At 41.5% G+C, this 21,432-nt stretch overlaps 1 protein-coding gene and 1 non-coding gene across 2 annotated transcripts in view; both read left to right on the top strand.

The window, feature by feature from the left end:
- Positions 1 to 21,432, top strand: part of SV2C (synaptic vesicle glycoprotein 2C) — a 205,195-nt gene that overhangs the window by 102,665 nt on the left and 81,098 nt on the right. The window contains exon 4 of the mRNA XM_077759913.1: positions 8,594 to 8,745. Coding sequence (XP_077616039.1) covers positions 8,594 to 8,745 — 152 coding nt within the window. The remainder of the gene's footprint in view (positions 1 to 8,593; positions 8,746 to 21,432) is intronic.
- On the top strand, positions 9,947 to 10,077 carry LOC144228135 (small nucleolar RNA SNORA38). Its single transcript, XR_013334127.1, has one exon. It is a non-coding gene; the product is annotated as a small nucleolar RNA SNORA38 (small nucleolar RNA).

Raw genomic sequence — 21,432 nt, 5'->3', positions numbered from 1 at the left:
TTTTAAATAAGTAGGTATGCAAAAATATTATGCTTTTTTTAAATTAGAAAATAGTGACACAGATAGATTGAGTGGCTTCCAAATGTCCCATAGACCTTCAGGTCTTCTGAGTTTTAGTCTAATTCTGAACTATAAGATTCTTCCTTTAAAGTAGTCTTTCTCTTAAGATTCATTTTACTTCCTTATCATATTTGAAAAATGCAGACTCATTTCAAAATTTTCAAACCTTAAAAATTTTTGTTCTTAATGTTTCTTTATTTTTGAGAGAGAGAAATGCAGACTGCATGCGGGCAAGGGGCAGAGAGAGAGGGAGACACAGAATCCAAAGCAGGCTCCAGGCTCTGAGCTGTCAGCACATAGCCTGATGCAGAGTCGAACCCACAAACTGTGAGATCATGACCTGAGCTGAAGTCAGACACTTAACCGACTGAGCCACCCAGGCACCCCTAAAATTTTCAAAACTTTTGAAATGTGTTTTATCAAACACCTGTATATGTTTGCCCTACGAGAGTTGCTATGTTAGGCACTTATACTGGCTCCCTTAAGCTTTCTGGTGACCTTATGAAGAATGTACCCTTTATTCTACCCATTTTATAAATAGGGAAATTGAGGTGCAGAGAGGTTAAATAACTATCCAAGTCACATAGTAATTTATGTAGTTATACACAATCTGGCTCTGGAGTCCACGCTTATATCACTAGGCTATGCTGTCTCAGATTCAGTGAGAAGTACCTCTGATTTCATATGACACCGTGCCTAATACATGATAGGCACTAAATAAACATTTTTGAACAAATCAGTTCAGAAAGGTTTCTGACCCAGAGAATCAGTACAGAGAACTGTGCTACTGTGAAAGATGAGGCAACAGATTAAATTATCTTTAATCCAAAAATAATCACACACCCGAATTGTAAACAGGAGGTCATTGTTTTCTTAGGCCTATGTTGTCCAACTGGCAGCATATAGCTACCAAGCACTTGAAATGCAGCCAGACTGAAATGTGCTGGAAATGCAAAATACATAGCAATGGTTTCAAAGACTTAGCACATGTAAAAGGGTGCAAATACCTCATTAATAACTTGTATATGCATTACATGTTAAAATGATAATATTTGAGCATATATTAAGTTAAATGAATATATATTAAAACTAACTTCAGCTGCTTTTTTCCCTTTGTCTTCCTATCTTTTCTAGAAAATTTAAAGTTATACACATGGCTCACATGATACTTCTATTGGAAAGTACTATTTTAGATAATGCCTTTTATGAGAATCTCCAACATAAAGGTTGACCTTTTGGACACTTATTTCCCAGTATGCTCTTTGGCAAAAGTGCTGTCGATCCCAAGAGAGAAGTGATGGAGCAAAAGACCTTCCAGGCTTACAATGTATGATTGTGAGAAATTAGCCATATGCACTCTTTAGAAAAGGAGCCACAGCTCCTTAAGGGCAGGAACCTGTGTTCTTCACGCTTGTACCTCCAGCAGCTGTGATGTACTTCACCCAGAGTTTGGCTGGAGGGGCTAAGGATGGAGGATAGGTAAAATGGTGGATTGGGGTGAGGGTGAGTGGAGGAATGGACAACTGGATGCATACAGCATGTGGCTGGAGAAGTCCACATGTTTTGTCATCATTTCTTACAGATCATCATAGCGATCATCACCATCTTTATTCATGACACTTTCAGTGCTACTGGGATGCGTTCTTCCAGTTCTCTCGAGAACTAGATTAATTTTGTTTTTCAAGACAGCATTAGAATCGTGATCTATGGCTACACCTTTTCCCCCTGGCATACTATCTATGCTGCTGTGGATACTATAGATTTGGGGACTTAGGGCCCCAACCTGATTGCAAACAAGAGCTAAGAAAGTTGTATTGAAGCTGTTTTCTTAGAAACACATCTATTATCCAAATTATATATTTACATCTCAATGGTTTTTTTTTTGATTCTGAGGGAGGATTAAAAGGATATTTTCGTGGAACTTTCTTGCAGTTGTTAGACTATACCCAATATAGACTTCACCATTCAATAGACTTCACTTTTTATAAACTCATCTTAGTAAAAGCTGTCAGAGTCAGCTCTTGGTGGACTTTGCCCTCTGCATATTATCAGTATGGAGCTGATAATATGGCTTTACAATGCATATTAAACTTCTTCCTGAATTCTGTCCTCACATAATGCTCCATTTCCCAGTGGAAATGGGAGACAGAAGATTGAGGTGAAGGACCATTTGACAATCACACGGTGAAATAAGTTAGAATGAAATTATTCTTTGCTACCTGCTTACTGGGGAATTAGACCAGAACAGAATTACTCAGTAGAATCCCTCCTCAGGACAAGAATTCATCAGGCATTCCATAATTTTTCCTCTAAACTGTCATATTTCAAGCCATTTTAAGTACAATTACTCTTTTTATCCACAGCCTCCCTCTTTCATTGCAGGACCCTGAACTCCCCCCTATCTTTGCCTCAATAGTCAGCCTAAGCCACTATGATGAGGTACAGGGACAAACATAGTCTACCAGAGGTGCCTTCTGAACTGGACTGTTTGAGGTAAGGCTGTGACATTTGCAGCCTTATGACCCTCAGGCTTCTTGGTGTCTCAGTGAAGTTTGTGCAGACGATAATATTTGGCATTTTCTGTCATCCTGCCGTGCTAAACTGACAACTTATGTGTGTCTCATGTTCCCAACAGAGGAGGTATTTTGTCTGTAAAGCTGACACACCTTTTGCCTTACACAATATCCCACTCATGAATTTGCCTTAGATTATTGAGGAAAATAAATATGTTTCATGATATTCATAAGATGCCTAGTATTGAGTCATATGTAGACCTTTTGAGGTGGTGTGTGTGTGTGTGTGTGTGTGTGTACACTCACACATGTGGGCACACATGCATGTAGAATGGGTTTGGAGAGTGGTCCCAACTTATTCTAGAATGTATTTTAATACAGTTTTTTTTTCAGTTTCTTTATACTTCTTTTTAAATTTTTTTAATGTTTATTTTTGAAAGAAAGAGAGAGAAAGAGAGAGAGAGAGCTTATGTGCGCCAGTGAATGGCGGGGGGTGGGGTAGAGGGGGAGAGCGGAGGGCCGAGAGAGAGGAAGACATAGAATCTGAAGCAGGCTCCAGGCTCCGAGCTGTCAACACAGAGCCCGATGCAAGCTCAAACCCACGAGCTATGAGATCATGACTCGAGCCAAAGTCAGACACCTAACTGACTGAGCTACCCAGGTGCCCCAGTTTCTTTATATTTCTATAATTAAAGTTGTAAAAACCCAATATTAAATAATATTTCCTAAGAATAACTCCAACTCTGAAATTCCAAATATCAACTCTTTCAGCTGTGTCAATCCAATTATTTTTAATCTGGCTAATCTTCCAGATATATAGAGTATGGATTTCAATTATTATTTCCTCCATGCCTCCTATTACCAAAGATAATTAAGATTTGACCCTTTTGACAGCTAATAAAATAGATTCAATATCTGATCCTGAGAAAATATCTTTATGAACCACCCTGATCTGGTTGCTTCATTTATGTAAACATTCCATCAAATATGAATTTGAGAAAACTTCAATAGTAGCTAACTGACCATTATATAATGAGCAATGAAAAAAGGGCACCTGGGTGGCTCAGTCAGTTGAATGTCTGACTCATAGTTTCAGCTCAGGTCATCATCTCACAGTTCATGGGATTGAGCCATGGGTCAGGCTCTGTGCTGACAAGCATGGAGCCTACTTGGGATTCTCTCTGCTCCTCCCCCGCTCACGCTTAACTGCTCAAGTGTGCATGTGCTCTCTGTCTCTGTCTCTCTCTCTCAAGAAAAAAGTTTCCATTCTAACTGGATTTAGAAATGTGTTACACGGCAGATAATGTTAAGATAATCACTTCATGCCTTATCTTATGGATTTTTAGTATAAAACAAGTTTTAATTTCATTAAATCCTTATAAAAGTTTCTCAATCTCAACACTATTAATATTCAGGATGGATAATTATTTATTGTGAGGAACTGTCTTGTGTATTTTAACATTCTTAGCAGCATCTCTGGCTGTACTTACTATAAGCCAATTGCGCCTCCTGACTTATGAACAATTCGAAATGTATTCAGACATTGCCAAATATCTGTTGAGAGACGGGAGAGTACAACTAACTATATTTAAGAGCGGCTGATACATGGGAATTTGAGAACTGCCATTTAAATATTTGTTATCTTCTCATGTATTCTCAGAAATTGCATCTTGATACAGTAAAACAATTAAAGAAATGCATTAGCCCCTCACACAAAACATTGAACTATTGATACAGAATAATAATGAGGAATTTTCTTTCTTTTTTTTTTACTTATAAAAAATGGAGGGGGACAGCTTTTTCTTATCCTCAACACTTACAGAAACAAAATCAAATTGTAAGACAGGAACACTTGTGCTTTCTCTCTTACCTAAATTGGCATTGTTGTTGGTAGTTGTAGCATTCTGCAGCACTTTTCTGGAAGGTTCCAAGGTATTTTAGAAGCTCCCAGAGTGACAAGAGGATTGCACAGTGTCTTATGCCCGAGGGTTCCAAGCGACTCTTTTCACCAGGGGATGTGGTCAGGAGGTGACCGGGGAAACTCAGACATGGAGTCATTTCAGGAGCTCTTTGGGGACTATCAGAACTTCCATCCCAGCACCCACAACTTCTCTTATGGTTATATTGACCCAGAACATAAGCTGTATCTTTTCTTTCATGGGAGATGTTTAAGTCATTGGAACAAGTTTCTCCAGTAGGTTTGGAGTGGCACCTCCATCAGCAGAGAGGCTTTGTGAAATAGAGCTCTTTTGAGGAACACTCTGTGCATGTCCAGTGGGCCAGGTAATGGGGATTCAAAGATGAATGGAGTATAGTCCTCACCTTCAAGGAGCCCTCACTCTGGTGTGAATAACATTTAAGACTTCTGATGGAGTATGAAATACGAGTAATAGTTAACATCACCACGTGCTCTAATGGGTTTCTTTTTATGCTTGAAGGACACCACGGTAACAGGAGGAGTCATGTTTTCCTTAAAATGGATGATCAGCCCATAGTAGGAAATGTGAATGCTTGGACTGTTTTGTAGGTCTCCGAATCTGACAAACTTTGCAAAGGATTTGAATGGACTCCCTCACTCATTCTTCAGACTCATCTATCTATTGATATTAGAGTTCCTTGCAATCTGCTTTGCATACAGATATTGAGAGATATCCATGCAAAAATAACCACATTTAAAAAGACACATTGAATCAAAAGCAACTGGATTGCTCATGTGCCCCTAAAAGTTGGTATTCTCTTATGCAGCAATTTGTTTGAACCTAACAGGCAAGTCTACAGTTTTCCGCTTGCCATTTCAGCCACCCTGGAGTACATTTATCTTGGTTCAGAGTAGCCTGGCATATCTTAACATTCAATTGTTCCTTCATGTGATGTGAGTGATAGCTCTTACATATGGAATGTTCAGAATCTGGATGAGACATTAATTAGGATGTGAAAAGTCAATAAAAACCAAGGCTCTGTGTGCATTAAGAAGTGAAGGCATAGATTAGGGACCTGGGACTTTATGGTGCAGAGAAATGGATTCTTCACATCAAATTTGAAAGGAGTAAGTTAAGTGATTGATGACATAGCCATTTTATTTCCTACTAAAATTGTGTGTTGTAATGAAACCACCTTACATTTGTTCAGAACTTCGTTGAATTTTAAAATTCCGGAAAGGCTCCCTGAGAAAGTGATTGTTCAGTCGAATCTTCAAATAAATAGTCCTCAAAAAGTGTTATAGTCCAGGCAGGAGCAACAGCATGTGGAAGGCTAGGAAGTAGGGGGGAAATCCAGCAATTTCTGGTTACTTCAGAATACAGTTTTTTTGGCATGGAAAGATTCTTTTATTTATTCAATTTGTTTTTCATCATTTTTATTTTTTTCATGAGAATGTTAATTATAATAGCAGTCCATGCTCTTTTTCAATAAAAAAGTGTTTCAAATAATGAGGACGTATTTAAAATAGACAGTGGAAGTCCACCATTCAACAACTTCCCTGTTTCCCCAGCATCTAATTTTTTTTCATTTTTTTGATTTAAATGTTAGTTAACATACAGTGCAATATTGGTTTCAAGAGTGAATTCAGTTACTCATCACTTACATATAACACCCAATGCTCATCCCAACAAGTGCCTCCTTGGTACCCATCACCCCTCTAGCCCATCCCTCACCCACCTCCCTCCATCAACCTTCAGTTTGTTCTCTATCATTAAGAGTCTCTTGTGGTTTGTTTCCCTCTCTTCTCTTCCCTCTTCTTCCCATGTGCTCATCTGTTTTGTTTCTTAAATTCCACATATGAGTAAAATCATATGGTATTTGTCTTTCTCTGATTGACTTATTTCACTTAGCATAATACATTCTAGCTCCATCCACATCATAGCAAATGGCAAGATTTCATTCTTTCGGATACCTGAGTAATATTCCCTTGTAAAGACATACCACCTTCTTCTTTACCCATTCATCAGTAGATGGACATGTGGCTCTCTCTATAGTTTGGCTATGGTTGACAATGCTGCTGTGAACAGTGGGGTGCATGTACCCCTTTGAATTTGTAGTTTTGTATCCTTTGGGTAAATACATAATAGTATAATTGCTGATCATAGGGTACTTCTGTTTAAGCTAGTGATTTTTAAACTCTTTGAATAACAGCTCCCACTAAGAAACACATTACAATCCATTATACATTTATATGTATATATTTATTTTATATATAAATTTATATGTAGATACACACACATATATGTATGCATAAATGTATGTACATTTTACATGATAAACATGTTGATAATGAAGACAAAACTTTCATGAAATGATACATTTCTTTATTACTTGAGTTGCCCTTAACTATTTTCATCTCTATTTCAATTTTTAAATGTTGGTAGCTTATAGCTACTAAATTAATTTTGTAGCCCACAGATTGAAAAGCATTGGCCTGAACGGTCTGCCCATGTCTAGCAGTAGATAACTACCACATCACTTTAAGCAGGAGCAAATGCATGAAATGGTGCTATATTTTGACCTACTGTTTGATGCAGAATGACATATGAATCTTGTGATTTGTCTGGTACATCTAGTTTGCTGCAGATAAGGCCTTTCTCTAAATTTCATTTGCTAAAGTCATTGCCAATACTTCTTGATCATATCAAAGGCTCTGAGGAAATCAGTTACTGCTAAATGGGTAAGTGCGTGTTATACTCCTTGATGTGAAATGTCAATAGCAATTTACAGAAGTCTGTACATAAAAGAATCAGCACATATTTTGAAAACTATATTCCTAAGTGTTTTCTCTACAATTTGTTTATATATACTGTTGCACATATTTTTTTAAAATATTGATTTCAAGAATTCACAGAGGTGCCACCTGGATGGCTCAGTTGGTTGAGCATCTGACTCTTGATTTACCTCAGGTCATGATCCTCAGGTGGGATTGAGCCCTGCATTAGGGCCCATGCTGAGTGTTGTGCCTATACAGGATTCTGTCTCTCTCTCTCTCTCTCTTTCTCTCTGCCCCCTCCCCTGCTCGCACACACTCTTTCTCTTTCTAAAGTAGAATAAATAAAATAAAATAAAATAAAATAAAATAAAATAAAATAAAGAGCTCATGTTACTGTTCGTAATGACAGTAAGTAATGTTTTCCCATACTACCCTACTTTCTGAAGCAGTGGTTTTTAAAACTTGGGAGTCAAGACCTAGTTGAAATTCTGATGAGATTTATGGCCTATCTCCTTAGAATGAACAAAATATTTATTCCATATACACTCAGTAGAGAACACTTAACCTGAACGGAAGTCACTGCTCATGTCATCTCTCTAGAGCTTAATCAGCGTCTCCTATAATCACCCTACTGGAAGGAAGCATCGTACTCCCTTCTATTAGTACTGAAACCAGCAACACTTTATTTGATTCCACCAGTGCGTGTACACATGTACCCATGTGGCAATGAAATCTACTGGGTTCTACTGAAATGTGAAATCGACTGAGACCAGAGCAATCTGGGAAACAGCCTCATCAGGCCTGTGTTCATCAACACAACAGCCTAACTGGGCTGCAGGACCAGCTGCCACAGCAGAGCAGTGAGCAAGTACAGTTGTAGACAGCCTCCCAGAAGTGTTTGAAGCTCTTTCCAAAGTCACCACACCATGGGGGGAACATATCATAGTATCTCTTTTTTAAAATGTATTAATGAAAATACTCACTAGATTGTACCAAATACTGTAACTTTTGCAAATATGTAGAACACTCAACACTGAGCAGAAAACCCACCATAATTAAACAAGGGAAGCTCTATAAACCATGTGGCTAGGACACCACTGCCACCTTCTGGTGATGTGACTTAATTGCAGGTTCTGGAGGTATAATAAACCTATATGAAACAGTTTATAACATTAAAATTACAAAAGGATAGAAGATATACATTGCCTCATATGCTGGGATAGAGAGCGAGCATGTGTTCTTAGAGCTTGCTTTGGTTCTGCCCTTTGCATCTCATGTGGCTGTACTGACTCTGATTTCCTGTATTTTCTGTACCTGTTGGCAGGATCGGAGGGGCCATTCCCACTGTGTTCTCCTATTTTGCTGAAGTGCTGGCCCGAGAGAAGCGGGGTGAGCATCTGAGCTGGCTATGCATGTTTTGGATGATCGGTGGGATCTACGCCTCTGCCATGGCTTGGGCCATCATCCCGCATTACGGTAAGAGGCTGGCCTTACACGAGTTGGACAGGCACCTTATTTTACTTCAGCCTCCATCCCATCCCTCCCCTCTCTTGTAAATGCTGGTTTGAGAACAGCACTGTCATGGTCAAGTCTTTCCTTTTTGTTCTATCTAAGATTTCCCTCCCTAGTATAGAGTTCTGTATAAGATAAGACTATGCCAATGGTCCTAATACTATTTATAGCATTTTGCTGTTTTTAATGGAATCACTTTCATTTGCTTTCTATGTGCTATCCACTCTGGTGTCCCCACCCAAATGGACGTGAGAGGAGACACAGGTCACGATCAGCATACAAGGCAACATGACCTCAGTTGTTTGGGGGACTGTCATACACATCAGGCACAGTACCTTTATTTCTCCCCTCTGGGTCCAGTCCGAAGCTCAGCCCCATGTTATCCCTGCTTCTGCTGGCAGCCCAGAACTCAGATGAGAACAGGAAGAATCCTGTTTTCTCATGGACGCTCTGTTTGAGAACTTAAGAGGTGACTCTACTTTCCTTGCTGCCAGGGCTCCCTCCTCAGTTTCTCCCTAAGCATGTGTTCCTACCCCCTCTGAGTATTTGAAAGTCTCATGTTTCTGACCAGTATTGTCCTGCTTAGAAGCCAGAAACTCCCAGTTGCCTCATCTACAAACAGTGAAATGCAGGGAGAGGTTTGCAGAATCCAGGAATCAAATTCAATATATAAGGAAAACAGGAAGGGGGGTGTTGTGTGTGTGTGTGTGTGTGTGTGTGTGTGTGTGTGTGTGTGTGTGAGGGAGAGAGAGAGAGAGAGAGAGCGCAAACAGGTTGAAGTTTGCAACATATGAATACTGTATAAAATAAAACCACTGTGACTTCAAAAACTCACTCTTGTTCAACCTAAAGTCAAATCAATCATCAGCTAAAAATTAGATTTCAAAAATTCACTTTCTGATCATTTTCCTTTTTTCTGCTTTTGTTTTAGAACAGAGCAATTTTTCATTATAAAGCATAGTTCTGTTAGGGAACAACCTTATGTGAATTTCATTCATTGCTAAAATCAAAGACAAGATGTAGATTTTAGTATTCAAATGCATTGTAACTTATTTTACCATACTGCATTACAAAATTCATGTTTGTCACACTCTTTCTTTTAATAAACCTAAAAAGTTACATGCAAAGCAAGCTTGTATATATCAATGACAACAAAGATGTAAAGGCTTCCTACAGAGGCGTGTCTGTAGTTCCCTGTCTTTGGACACGGAAGAATTGGAGGAAAAGAAACATGGACTTAGAGAAGTCTGGGGCCAGTTTGCTCCCTGTGGGCTCAAGATCAACCATCCAAGAGAGAAGAAAAAAAGGAAAGAGAAAAAAAAAGAAAAAATAAGAAAAGAAAATTAGAAAAGAAAAGAAAAAGAAAAAAGAATTAAAGAAAAGAAAAGAAAAAAAAGATGTAAGGAATTGGTTACTTGGCGGAAGAGAATTTTATTTGCCACACACTTAAGTTGAGTGTGGCCTGCCAAGCTCAAGTGATGGGTTTTCCTTTTTTATACTGATCACTTCTGAGCCAGAAACACACTCATAGAGACAGTTACCCAGGTCCAACTTGAGGTTTGCCTTCTGCCACCATCCAAGGAATTCCAGATGATTCTCCTCCTTTGCCTGGGCCCTGAGGACCTTAGCCACCCTCAGAACTCACCTCTGTAGGAAGATGTCTAGCTCCCGCCCAACTCAGCTGCCTGTTTGGAAAGGAAAAGCCACTTCGTGGCCACATCAAGAATTGCTTCTTAGGAACGATGTGTAAGCAGACAGAAAGGAGATACGGAGCCTGTGTGGAGTCCAGATTTACCTCGCCTTGCTCCTGGAGCTGCTCTAGTCCATATGCAGCCTTTGTACCAATTTTTTAAAAGTGCCTCATCCAGGTGGATACGGGTGCCGCCCGGCTGGTAGCTCCGCCAGGTACTCACACAGTGAGTTACTGCTGCAATTTCACTCTGCAGCTGGCTTCCTCCTGAGGCCCACCTCGCGTCTCAGCCTCTGACGGCAGCACAGCTCCTGGGCTCCTGGCTTTTTGGTGTCTCCTTCCTGGTCCCCTTCCCCATCATATGGCAGCATTTCTCCTGCCGGCCTTCCGAAACTCCTAAGTTAGATTGGCATCTATAGTCCCCCTATTTCCACCAGGCCTAGGCATGATTGCTTTGGTTTTTGTTTTTCCTCACTAGGTATTTAGTTCCTCAGACTCTTGCCTTTCACACATCCCTACCCTTAAGCCACAGAGGGCTCCAGATTTTGCCTCCAGCCTTGCCAACCATCAGTCAGTGGCTAACCTAAAGAAAATTAGTATAATCCCACCTTTATTTTTCTCAACCACACAAAAGATACTCTTTTTTATAGCAAAAAGGGCTACCTAGTCCATACATAATTGGCAAGAGCTGGAGCTGTGAATCATAAACAATTCATAAAAAAATTACAAAGAAAACAGTCACAGTACAACAAAATCTAATGTATCTGAGGTTGACATTAATTTATATGGTAAAGGAACCTTGAGAAATAATGACCTGGTTAAGAAATCAGTAACAGAATATTAAAATCTTATGCCCATGCTTTATTGAAGGCTTTCCATGGTCAGAAATGTGGCAAAAACAGCAATTATTGCAATCAAGCCTGTCTGGATATTAGAATCAACGGGGGAGATTTTTAAATACCCTTGCTGAGTTCATTGTTATATGCCTGCAACTTGAAGCGTTTTCATTATTTCAAAATAAAAGAACTTAGTTTTAAAAATCCTGTGCTCCTAGGGGATGATGATGTTTTGTATCTTTATGTGGGGGAGGGTGTTTCAGGGATATTCGTTTATAAAAATGCATTAAGCTGGATACTTAAGATTTGTATACATCGCTATATGGATGTTACATTTTTTATATAAATATGTTTTAATAAAAGTTTACCTCTCCCGTAACCCCCTGAAAATACCCGTGCTTGGGTCCTATGCCAGATCATTTGAATTTGATTGTCTGAGCTGCGGACTTGGCATGGATGGTTTTTAAAGTGGTTCTCTGTAGCCAGGTTTGAGATTCTCTAGCTCCCTACCTCTCCCTGTGGGTGATCTCGGAAACCCCTGGGACTTCCTCTTGTATGTAGAGCGAGGGCTGCAAATAGGAGCAAAGAGAAGAGTGAGCCTGACCGGCATGGCTGACTTCTTTAGTGGGTGTTTGGGCTTCCGTATTGTTGGTTTCATCCAAGCTGAAGGGCTTTCCTATTCATGAGGCTTAGAATCACTTAAAAAGTAACTTTGATATCTTGATCTGCCTTCTTCTCAATGCCACATCTTTTTATTTTACTTCAAATATACAAGGGGTGTTAAGTCCATCTACTTACCTTGCAGATTCTGAAAAAATAAAAAAGTTTCTCTTTTCCCTCTGAAATTCTGCAGTGCATAAAATGATGTCACAGCCCATAGGGAAATGAGAGCACCACGTGGGTCCTGCCCTTCCATCCTCCTTCATTCAGGAGACCTCTGAGCACCACTACCTGTACGGTGTAAGGAGTTTTCAGTGAGCAGGGGAGGGATTTGGGAGCAAAGTGACATGACTCAGAGCCAGATACTGGCCCTTCTCACACCAGTAACAGGATTTGTGCTAGAGGGAAGGAATCAAAAACTGGCATCCACACCTTGAGTAATTCAAATGATAAATGATACAGATAAGAAGGTGTCTGTGGTGTTGCCTTTCTGCTTTTCTTGGCAAAGCCATCAGCACACAAAGCCCTGAACCCGATGCCCGAACACTTGAACTCTGACTCCAGACAAGGTTCTTACACAAAGTAGGACTTGCGTGGATGGGAAAGGAAATCTGGAAGGATTCTTATGAAGTTAGACAACACCAGGAAGGGAGTTTGGACTGCTGATGAGTTAACATGCGGGCATGCGGGCTGTGGCCAGGCTTTGCCGATGGACAGAGGGATCTGCCTAGTTTCTGTACTGGCATCGGATAATGATGGTGCTTTAACTTCACGTCACTGCTGGTGGTTTGTGATTTCCCTTTCACTCACCGCCATCTGAAGGTTCCCAACATAAAATTACCTTGCCCACTCAGACAAGGCCCGTAGGAGGCAGAGTGCTTGGCTGTCATCGCCTTTCCTGCTGGCCACCTCCCCTGTGACCAGCTCCTTCCACCTAGGAGCTTCAGGGCTGTGAGAGGAAAAAGTAGCACAAGTATAAGGGTTTTACTTCAACCTCCACCCTCTCAATAATCAGGACACCTCAGCACTTAATGGAAGCCTCAAGTGCCTTTGGGGAAAATGGGGCAGGTTGCTGAATCAGAGCACTTTCCCTCTTAGGCTGAGAGCTTGCATTTAGACCCAGGCTTTGGGGTTGCTATGGGATTGCAGCACTGTCTGCTCCATTAAACCCTCTGTCGTCTTTTTCTCTTTGAAATTCGCGTGCACATCAGATGAGGTTTGTCCCCTGTTGAGCTGCGTGACAGTGTGCAGCAAGGACATTCAATTAGCTAAGTGGGAAGGTTCTCGGTGCAGCACAGAATGCCTCAGCTCTTAAAGCCCAGAGCACATGGGGCTGTACTCAGCACTGGAACAGCCGCACAGCGCCCATCCCACTGCCCTTCACTGTTCACCCCACAGAGCCAAGCTGGGGGCATCATACCCCGGCCCACCCCTTCTCCTCCCCTCTCCCCAGCCACAGTGAGGTGTCTGGGCTTAAAAACTCACTATTCCTGACATTGTGACTACCAAGATGTCCCTACTTCCTTTAGTTAGGAGACATGTGAAGCTAATCCATTTCTTCTCCTTAATGATGAACTGGGTGAAGGGAGCACAGTATAGTTGAATGGCTGGCTGGCTGGAGAAGGAAACAGGCAAAGGTATGTATGGTTTTTTTGTTTTTGTTTTTGTTTTTTTTTTACAAATAGTTTATTGTCAAGTTGGTTTCCATATAACACCCGGTGCTCATCCCCACAAGTGCCCTCCTCCATGCCCATCTCCCCCCTCCCCACACACCCATGAGTCCTCAGTTTGTTCTCAGCATTCAAGAGTCTCTCATGGTTTGCCTCTCTCCCTTCCCCCACCATTTCTCCCCATCTTCTCCCTCATGGTCCTCCGTTAAGTCCCTCCCAAGCCTCCTATACGTGCAAACATATGATATTTGTCCTTCTCTGCCTGACTTATTTTGCTCAGCAGAACACCCTCAAGGTCCATCCATGTTGCTACACATGGCCAGATTTCATTCTTTCTCATTGCCATATAGTATTCCATCGTATAGATAAACCACATCTTCTTGATCCATTCGTCCGTGGATGGACACTTAGGCTCTTTCCATGTTTTAGCTATTGTTGAGAGTGCTGCTATGAACGTTGGGGTACATGTGCTCCTATGCATCAGCATTTCTGTATCCCTTGGGTAAATTCCTAGCAGTGCTATTGCTGGGTCATAGGGGAGTTCTATTGTTAGTTTCCTGAGGAACCTCCACACTGTTTTCCAGAGGGGCTGTACCAGTTTACATTCCCACCAACAGTGTAGGAGGGTGCCCGTTTCTCCACATCCTCGCCAGCATCTAGAGTTCTCTGATTTGCTCATTTTAGCCACTCTGACTGGCGTGAGGTGGTATCTCAGTGTGGTTTTGATTTGTATTTCCCTGATGAGGAGGGATGCTGAGCATCGTTTCATGTGTCTGTTGGCCATCTGGATGTCCTCTTTGGAGAAGTGTCTGTTCATATCTTCTGCCCATTTCTTCACTGGGTTGTTTGTTTTTCGGGCGTGTAGTTTGGTGAGTTCCTTATATATTCTGGATATTAACCCTTTATCTGATATGTCATTTGCAACTATCTTTTCCCATTCCGTTGGTTGCCTATTAATTTTCTGGGTTGTTTCCTTGGCTGTGCAGAAGCTTTTAATCTTGATGAGGTCCCAATCATTTATTTTTGCTCTTGATTCCCTTGCTTTTGGGGATGTGTCAAGTAAGAAGTTGCTGCGGTGGAGGTCAAGGAGGCTGTTTCCTGCTTTCTCCTCTAGGGTGTTGATAGTTTCCTGTCTCACGTTCAGGTCCTTTATCCATTTTGAGTTTATTTTTGTGCATGGTGTGAGAAAATGATCTAGTTTCATTCTTCTGCATGTTGCTGTCCAGTCTCCCAACACCAAAGGTGTGAATGTTTTGTTCATGAGCAGAAAAGCACTGTGGCTGAGGGAACGGTGGGGAGTGAGTGTTGATCTCAAGCCTCTCAGCTCTACTGCTTCTGGGTGTGAACTTTGTCAAGCTTTTGAGTCTCCTCCTGCCCCATTTTCTGGTCAGTTAAGGGTGAAGATCATGTTGTAACCCCCCAGTGTATGATTAGTGCTTAGAAAATGGTAGGTCTGGGGCACCTGGGCGGCTAGTCAATTAAGCATCTGACCCTTGGTTTTGGCTAGGTCATGATCTCACGGTTCATGAGTTCAAGCCCCACATCAGACTCTGTGCGGACAGTGTGGAGTTTTCCTGGGATTCTCTCTCTCTCCATCTCTCTGCTCTTCCCCACTTTGCTCTCTCTCTCAAAATAAATAAATAAACATTGAAAAAAAGGTAACTCTGCTGCTGTCAGGTTCATCTACATTGGATACCAGACTCTGTCAACACATCCTGGCAAGAGCTCAGAGCTACAAGAAAAGAGGGAGAGTGAGGTAGTAAAGTATGTGAAACAAATAAACCTCACCTAGAGGCTGAGGAGGTCAGAGGAGTCAGAGGAAAGAAAAATAGGGGGGGAAAGTTAAGATAATGAGAGAGAATCAAGGAAAAAATAATACTGTAAAATCTGGATTACCTGGAACCCATTGAATCCAGATCTCCCATTCATTTACTTGTTGGATGAATTAATATTTGAAGAGCATATACTACACAAAGATCCACCTTAAGCCCTTGAGGCCACTCTCGTTGCCAGGTAGGAAGAACAAGAGCCTGACTGTCCTCATTTGCTGGCAGAGATGCAAACCAGCCCTGTGGGTTACAGGGACCGTAGCAGAGCCCAGCTCCATCTCTATGACAGAGGGTCCTACCCTCTGCTTACCAGCAACCAGCAGAGTGGCTACGGGCATGGAGTTAGACGTAACACATGGCCTCGTTCCAAACGGGCTCTGCTGTTCTCTAGTTCTGTCACTTTTAGGACAGTTAGTTGGGCTGTCTTGTCCTCAGTTTCCTCATCTCTAAAGCAGGCGTAACACCCCAAAGTGTTGCTCTATTCAAGGACTATGTACAAAACGTGGTTACTGTACAGTGCTTGATACACATGTTCATCAAGTGGAAATGGGGCTTTTTTCCTTTTTGTCTATAGGTGGGGCTAAAATTGAGGGAAGGGTAGGAAGAAGGAACTGGGATAGTAAAAAGAGCTTGCTCCCCTTTTCCTAATCATGTTTTCTCAGCTGTGTGCTCATCACTTGAAGGCTGTAGAGGCGGATAGGAAGGGGAAGCATACAGGCACAGAGCGTGGGAGGCATGCCGAGTGTTCTGCACCCACTCCAGGGTGGCAGGGGAGGGCGACAGTGACAGCTGGGTCCCACTTACCAGCCCAAACAGGCAGCTGTGAGAGGCCCCAAGCCCTGCAGTTTCTCTTTGCCGAACTTCACTGAATGCCACAGTGCTGAAGATTTTATGCTCAAATGTAAGAGCAGGACATCACAAGAGGAATCAACTTGATACATCAATGTACGCCAGTATTATTACTTAATTTGTCCCGTTTAGAATCAATCTGATCTTTGATTTCGACAAAATGACGTTTGGGCTTGGATTTCCTTCATTCTGTGGCTCAGTTTTCCTTGTGCATTAAAGAGATACATCAGCCCCCATAATAATAGTAATGACAACATCTTTATTTAAGGGCTTAAGAAATGGACACGAGGCAGACTCATAGTTTAAGCATAGGGCTCTTTGTTGAGTGAGTATGTTTCATCGCTTCCGGGTTTCAGAAGCCATACGTTCTTAGACAGGACCACAGGCTTTCCCATCCTCAGAGCTCCTGTCTCTTTCCTCAAGCTCAGTGCATCACCTGGGGAAACATGTTGGTCAGCTAGGGTCAGCTCCCTCACCGGCTACCCACCCCACCCCCTGCTGCAGGTCCCAAAGACATGTCTCCATCCTTTACTGCACAGTCTCACTCTGCCCTTTGAGGTATGAGTAGTGAACGCAGAGAAGCTGCCTCATCTGTTGTTCATTAAGCCAGTTACCATGGTGCTCACGTCTTCATGCTTCCATTCAAGCTCCTCAGAAAGCGAAGGGACAGCAGTCACTTATTGAGAGCTTTCGATATCCCAGACATAATGCCAGGCACATTAATCCTTTTTTTTAATGGTTTTTTTTTCTTATTTCTTTTTTTTAAATTTAAAAAAATTTTNGCTGCCTCATCTGTTGTTCATTAAGCCAGTTACCATGGTGCTCACGTCTTCATGCTTCCATTCAAGCTCCTCAGAAAGCGAAGGGACAGCAGTCACTTATTGAGAGCTTTCGATATCCCAGACATAATGCCAGGCACATTAATCCTTTTTTTTAATGGTTTTTTTTTTCTTATTTCTTTTTTTTAAATTTTTAAAAATTTTTTATTTTTATTTTTTTATTTTTTTTAATTTTTTACAAATAGTTTATTGTCAAGTTAGTTTCCATATAACACCCGGTGCTCATCCCCACAAGTGCCCTCCTCCATGCCCATCTCCCCCCCACCGCACATCCATGAGTCCTCAGTTTGTTCTCAGCATTCAAGAGTCTCTTATGGTTCGCCTCTCTCCGTTTCCCCCACCATTTCTCCCCTTCTTCTCCCCCATGGTCCTCCCTTAAGTTCCTCCCAGTCCTCCTATACGTGCAAACATATGATATTTGTCCTTTTCTGCCTGACTTATTTCGCTCAGCATAACACCCTCAAGGTCCATCCATGTTGCTGGGAATTTACCCAAGGGATACAGTAATGTTTTTTTTTTTTTTTCCAATTTATTTCTGAGAGAGAGAGACAGTGTGAACAGGGGAGGGTCAGAGAGAGAGGGAGACACAGAACCTGAAACAGACTCCAGACTCTGAGCTAGCTGTGAGCACAGAGCCCGGTGTGGGACTCGAACCCACAAACCGAACTGTGAGATCATAACCTAAGCCGAAGCTGGACGCTTAACCAACTGAGCCCCCCAGGGGTCCCCAGGCACATTGATCTTACACACACAGTCTTAAAACGGAGAATGGAGCTTTAAACCTATCAGTTTTTCCGCTCATCTGTTGGCATGAAGAACCGTGGGGGGGGGGGGGCGCGTCCTGCTGACACTACTGGGTGACACTGCAGAGCTAGGTTTGTAATCCATCCCTCAGGCAGTCAGGTGAAGCCTGAAGACTGTTCCTCTTAGAATAATGCTTTTAAATGCAGAAAATGAAATAAGTAGGATTGTAAATGAAACCAATTGTTATCAGAATGTATTAGCATATTAAGTAACAACGACTGGTATCAAGTCTAATGGCTACCATAATTTTTAAGTAGATATGAACATAGAGGCTAGAAGTTCTGTTGAATCCTATGAAACCATTGGACTTAACATCTCTGTTAGTTAAGATTAGGACTGACTGGGGGAAAAAAAAGATGAGGATTGACTCGATATAAAAGGAAAAAAAAAAACAAATTAACAAAGGAATGAGCAAGGTGTAAACATTTTTATATTAAAAGAAGACCAGATGGAGGCTGTCCAGTGCTGGGATGGTAGTTGCACCCATCAAAGGCCCAATTCCTCTCATCCCAAAATTCCTTTTACCTACCATTCTTAGCACATTCCAACTAGTAGGTCCACATTCTAGGCAGCGCAAAGCAGGAAGGATGTATAAGGATATACCTGTGTTACCATTAAAAGCCTCCCTGGGTCAAGGGCACCTAGTTGGCTCATTTGGTTAAGCATCCAACTCTGATCTCAGCTCAGGTCTTGATCTCAGGGTTGTGAGTTCAAGCCCCTCACTGGGCTCTGCACTGTGTGTGAAGCCCACTTATAAAAAAATTTCTCCCTGGAAGTCCCACACAAATCCACTTAAATCTCATTAGCCAGAACTTCAGCATATGACCCTTCCTAGAGGCAAGGGAGTCTTGGAACTATATAGTAGTCTTCTATACCAACCAGCAGAGAGAACACAGGTAGAGTGGATTTGGGAAGACAACTAGCCAACTCTGCTTACCATTTCATTCTTCCTCTGGAAAATCTTTTAGAAATATCCATTTGGTTCATAATCTAAAATTTTTGTGTGGCCCTTCTGTATTAGTTTTTAGATGCAAATAATGGAAAGCAGCTCTGGCTGACTTAACCAGAATACAAATTTATTAGAAGGCTATTGAGTAGCTCACAGAATGGTCAGGAAGGCTAGAGTGCAAGCTCAGGAAAGGGCAGGAATCAAGGGAATCGTTCCTTAGATGGCTGGCATGGTCGGTCACCAGACTCAAAATATCAGCACCAAGACCCCAAACAACCCCACATACAGTCTAAGAGAAATTAGCTCAGAGTACACAGCTTCAGTTTTTACTGTGCCAAGGAGCTTTGAGAGTGGTATAATTGTTTTTCAAACATCATGGAATTTTCTCTGCAAGATGGAATCCTCAGGGGCACCACCTGCTGTTAGAAAGTCATGATTATCAAAAGGTGACATAGACAAGGTATTTTTGGGCCCTAATTCAGTTAAGGCACTTAACAGTAACAATACAATACACAATACACACACAATACAATAATGTGTGCCAGGGAGGAGTATCTGAGTCCATGTGAGGGTGGATACAGTTTGGGCTAATGTGGCCTTTACATGTTGGTTACAAGAAAATTAGGTACAAAACCATAGCCCCACCCGATGTGAATCCTCTGCAGCATTTCAGCAGTCCAGACATCCTCCTCCTCAGATTACTAGCCCCTTAGGTCCTTCCCAAAGCAAATGTGAATCCAGCCTGATCACTGGACGGGAGCTTCCATGAATCCTGGAGTACTTGATCTCCAGTAGAGATAAAAACCCCTATATATAATAAATAAAACCAGAAAACTTGGTTTCACTTACTATAGATATCGATAACCTACTCCAAGAGCTGTTGACTTTAAGGTTTGCCTTGAGACCAAACAGTGAAAACATTTGATAGTATAAAAAATGTGTGTAATAAATTAATGCCAATACCAGGTGCTGGTGACCATGCAGAGAAACTACACATCTCATGCATTGCTGGTGGGAACGCAAAATAGTACAGTCTCTCTGGAAAATAGTTTGGCAGTTTCTTAAAAACAACAACAACAACTTAAACACCCCTAACGTATGACCCACAATTGAACTCCTAGACATTTACCCCAGAGAAATGAATATTTATATCTGCACGAAAACTTATATATAATTGTTCATAACACTTTTTTTTTGCAATAGAAATAACCAAAATGTCCTAGATTACCACTACTCAGCGTCAAAAGGAACTTGATACAAGAGCTTGAATAGGCCTCCAGCATTTCACTGAATTAAAAATTACCCAGTCTCAAAATGTATATGTACATAACATTCTGGAAGTGACAGTTATCAAACTGGAGAAAAGATGGTTGGCAGGAGTTAGAGGGGTTGAGGAGAAGGGGAGCAGGGATGACTACATAGGGTAGCTCCTGGGGGATCTTTGAGTTAATGGAATGATGTCTGTCTTGGTTATGGAGGTTATATAAATCCACATGTATGATAAAATCACATAGAGCTGCACACACACATGATCCTGCTGTCCGTTTCCTGCTTTTGATATTGTCCTATAGTTATTTGAGGTCTAAGCATTTCTAACCATTGAGGGAAACCGGGTGAAGAGCACGTGGGATCTCTCGTACTATCTTGCAAGTTTCTGTGACCATAATTACTTCAAAATAAAAAGGAGAGAACAAAATTAGTAATGCCTTTTTTTGAGAAGCATGTATATATATCATCTTATTTATTATAATAATTTTAGGATCAAAAGCAACCGTGTAATTCCCATTTTTTTGAATGGTGAACTTGCTGCATAGAAAGTTTCTCATCTCCCAAAGTGACAAAGAAAAATGGAAGATTAGAAATTAGAACCAGCCTTCTGATTCTCTTTCCTTTAAAATGTTCTCCAGACATGACAAAGCTAAGAAATGTACTCAAAGAGCAGAGGGTTGTTGGGAACTCTTCTAATGGTCTCTACAGTGGGCATATGCAGTCCACCCCTCACCTGTCTGGATAATGCTGTCATAGCCCCTTGGCAAGCATTGCAAGACCTGTGCCTCCATCCTTTGCCATAAGAAAAACCATCTGCACCCAGAATTGAGCCATCTAAAAACTACCTTACTAAAAATGTCATAAAAGACAGGAGAGATTTGTACATCACATGCCTCATAACCCACAACGTCATCAGTCTTCATTTGATATTTGTGTTCCTTTCAAAGACTGCATTAAGTGTTCTCTCTCCCCCTCCCCCACAACATGCGACTTCACTGGCTTACCTCCTTCCTCCAGGAATCCAGCTGCATTGCCCACCCTGCTTTCCTGGCCAAAATTTATTTTCTCACAGTTCTCAAGGTTGGGAAATCCAAGATCAAGGTGGCAGTTGATTTGGTTTCTGGATGAGGGCTCTCTTCCTGGCCATCTTCTTGCTGTGCCATCAATGTGGCAGAGAGATAGAGATTTTTTTTTCCTTTTGTTTGATTAGGGATGCACCCGTCTTACCTCAGTTACTTCCTAGAAACCTTTTCTCC

Source organism: Crocuta crocuta, unplaced genomic scaffold (genome assembly GCF_008692635.1).
Source record: "Crocuta crocuta isolate KB4526 unplaced genomic scaffold, BGI_CrCroc_1.0 scaffold162, whole genome shotgun sequence".
In the NCBI taxonomy this organism is placed as follows: domain Eukaryota; kingdom Metazoa; phylum Chordata; class Mammalia; order Carnivora; family Hyaenidae; genus Crocuta; species Crocuta crocuta.
The sequence above is the reverse complement of the archived record's forward strand: the minus strand, read 5'-3'. Positions and strand labels throughout refer to the sequence as shown.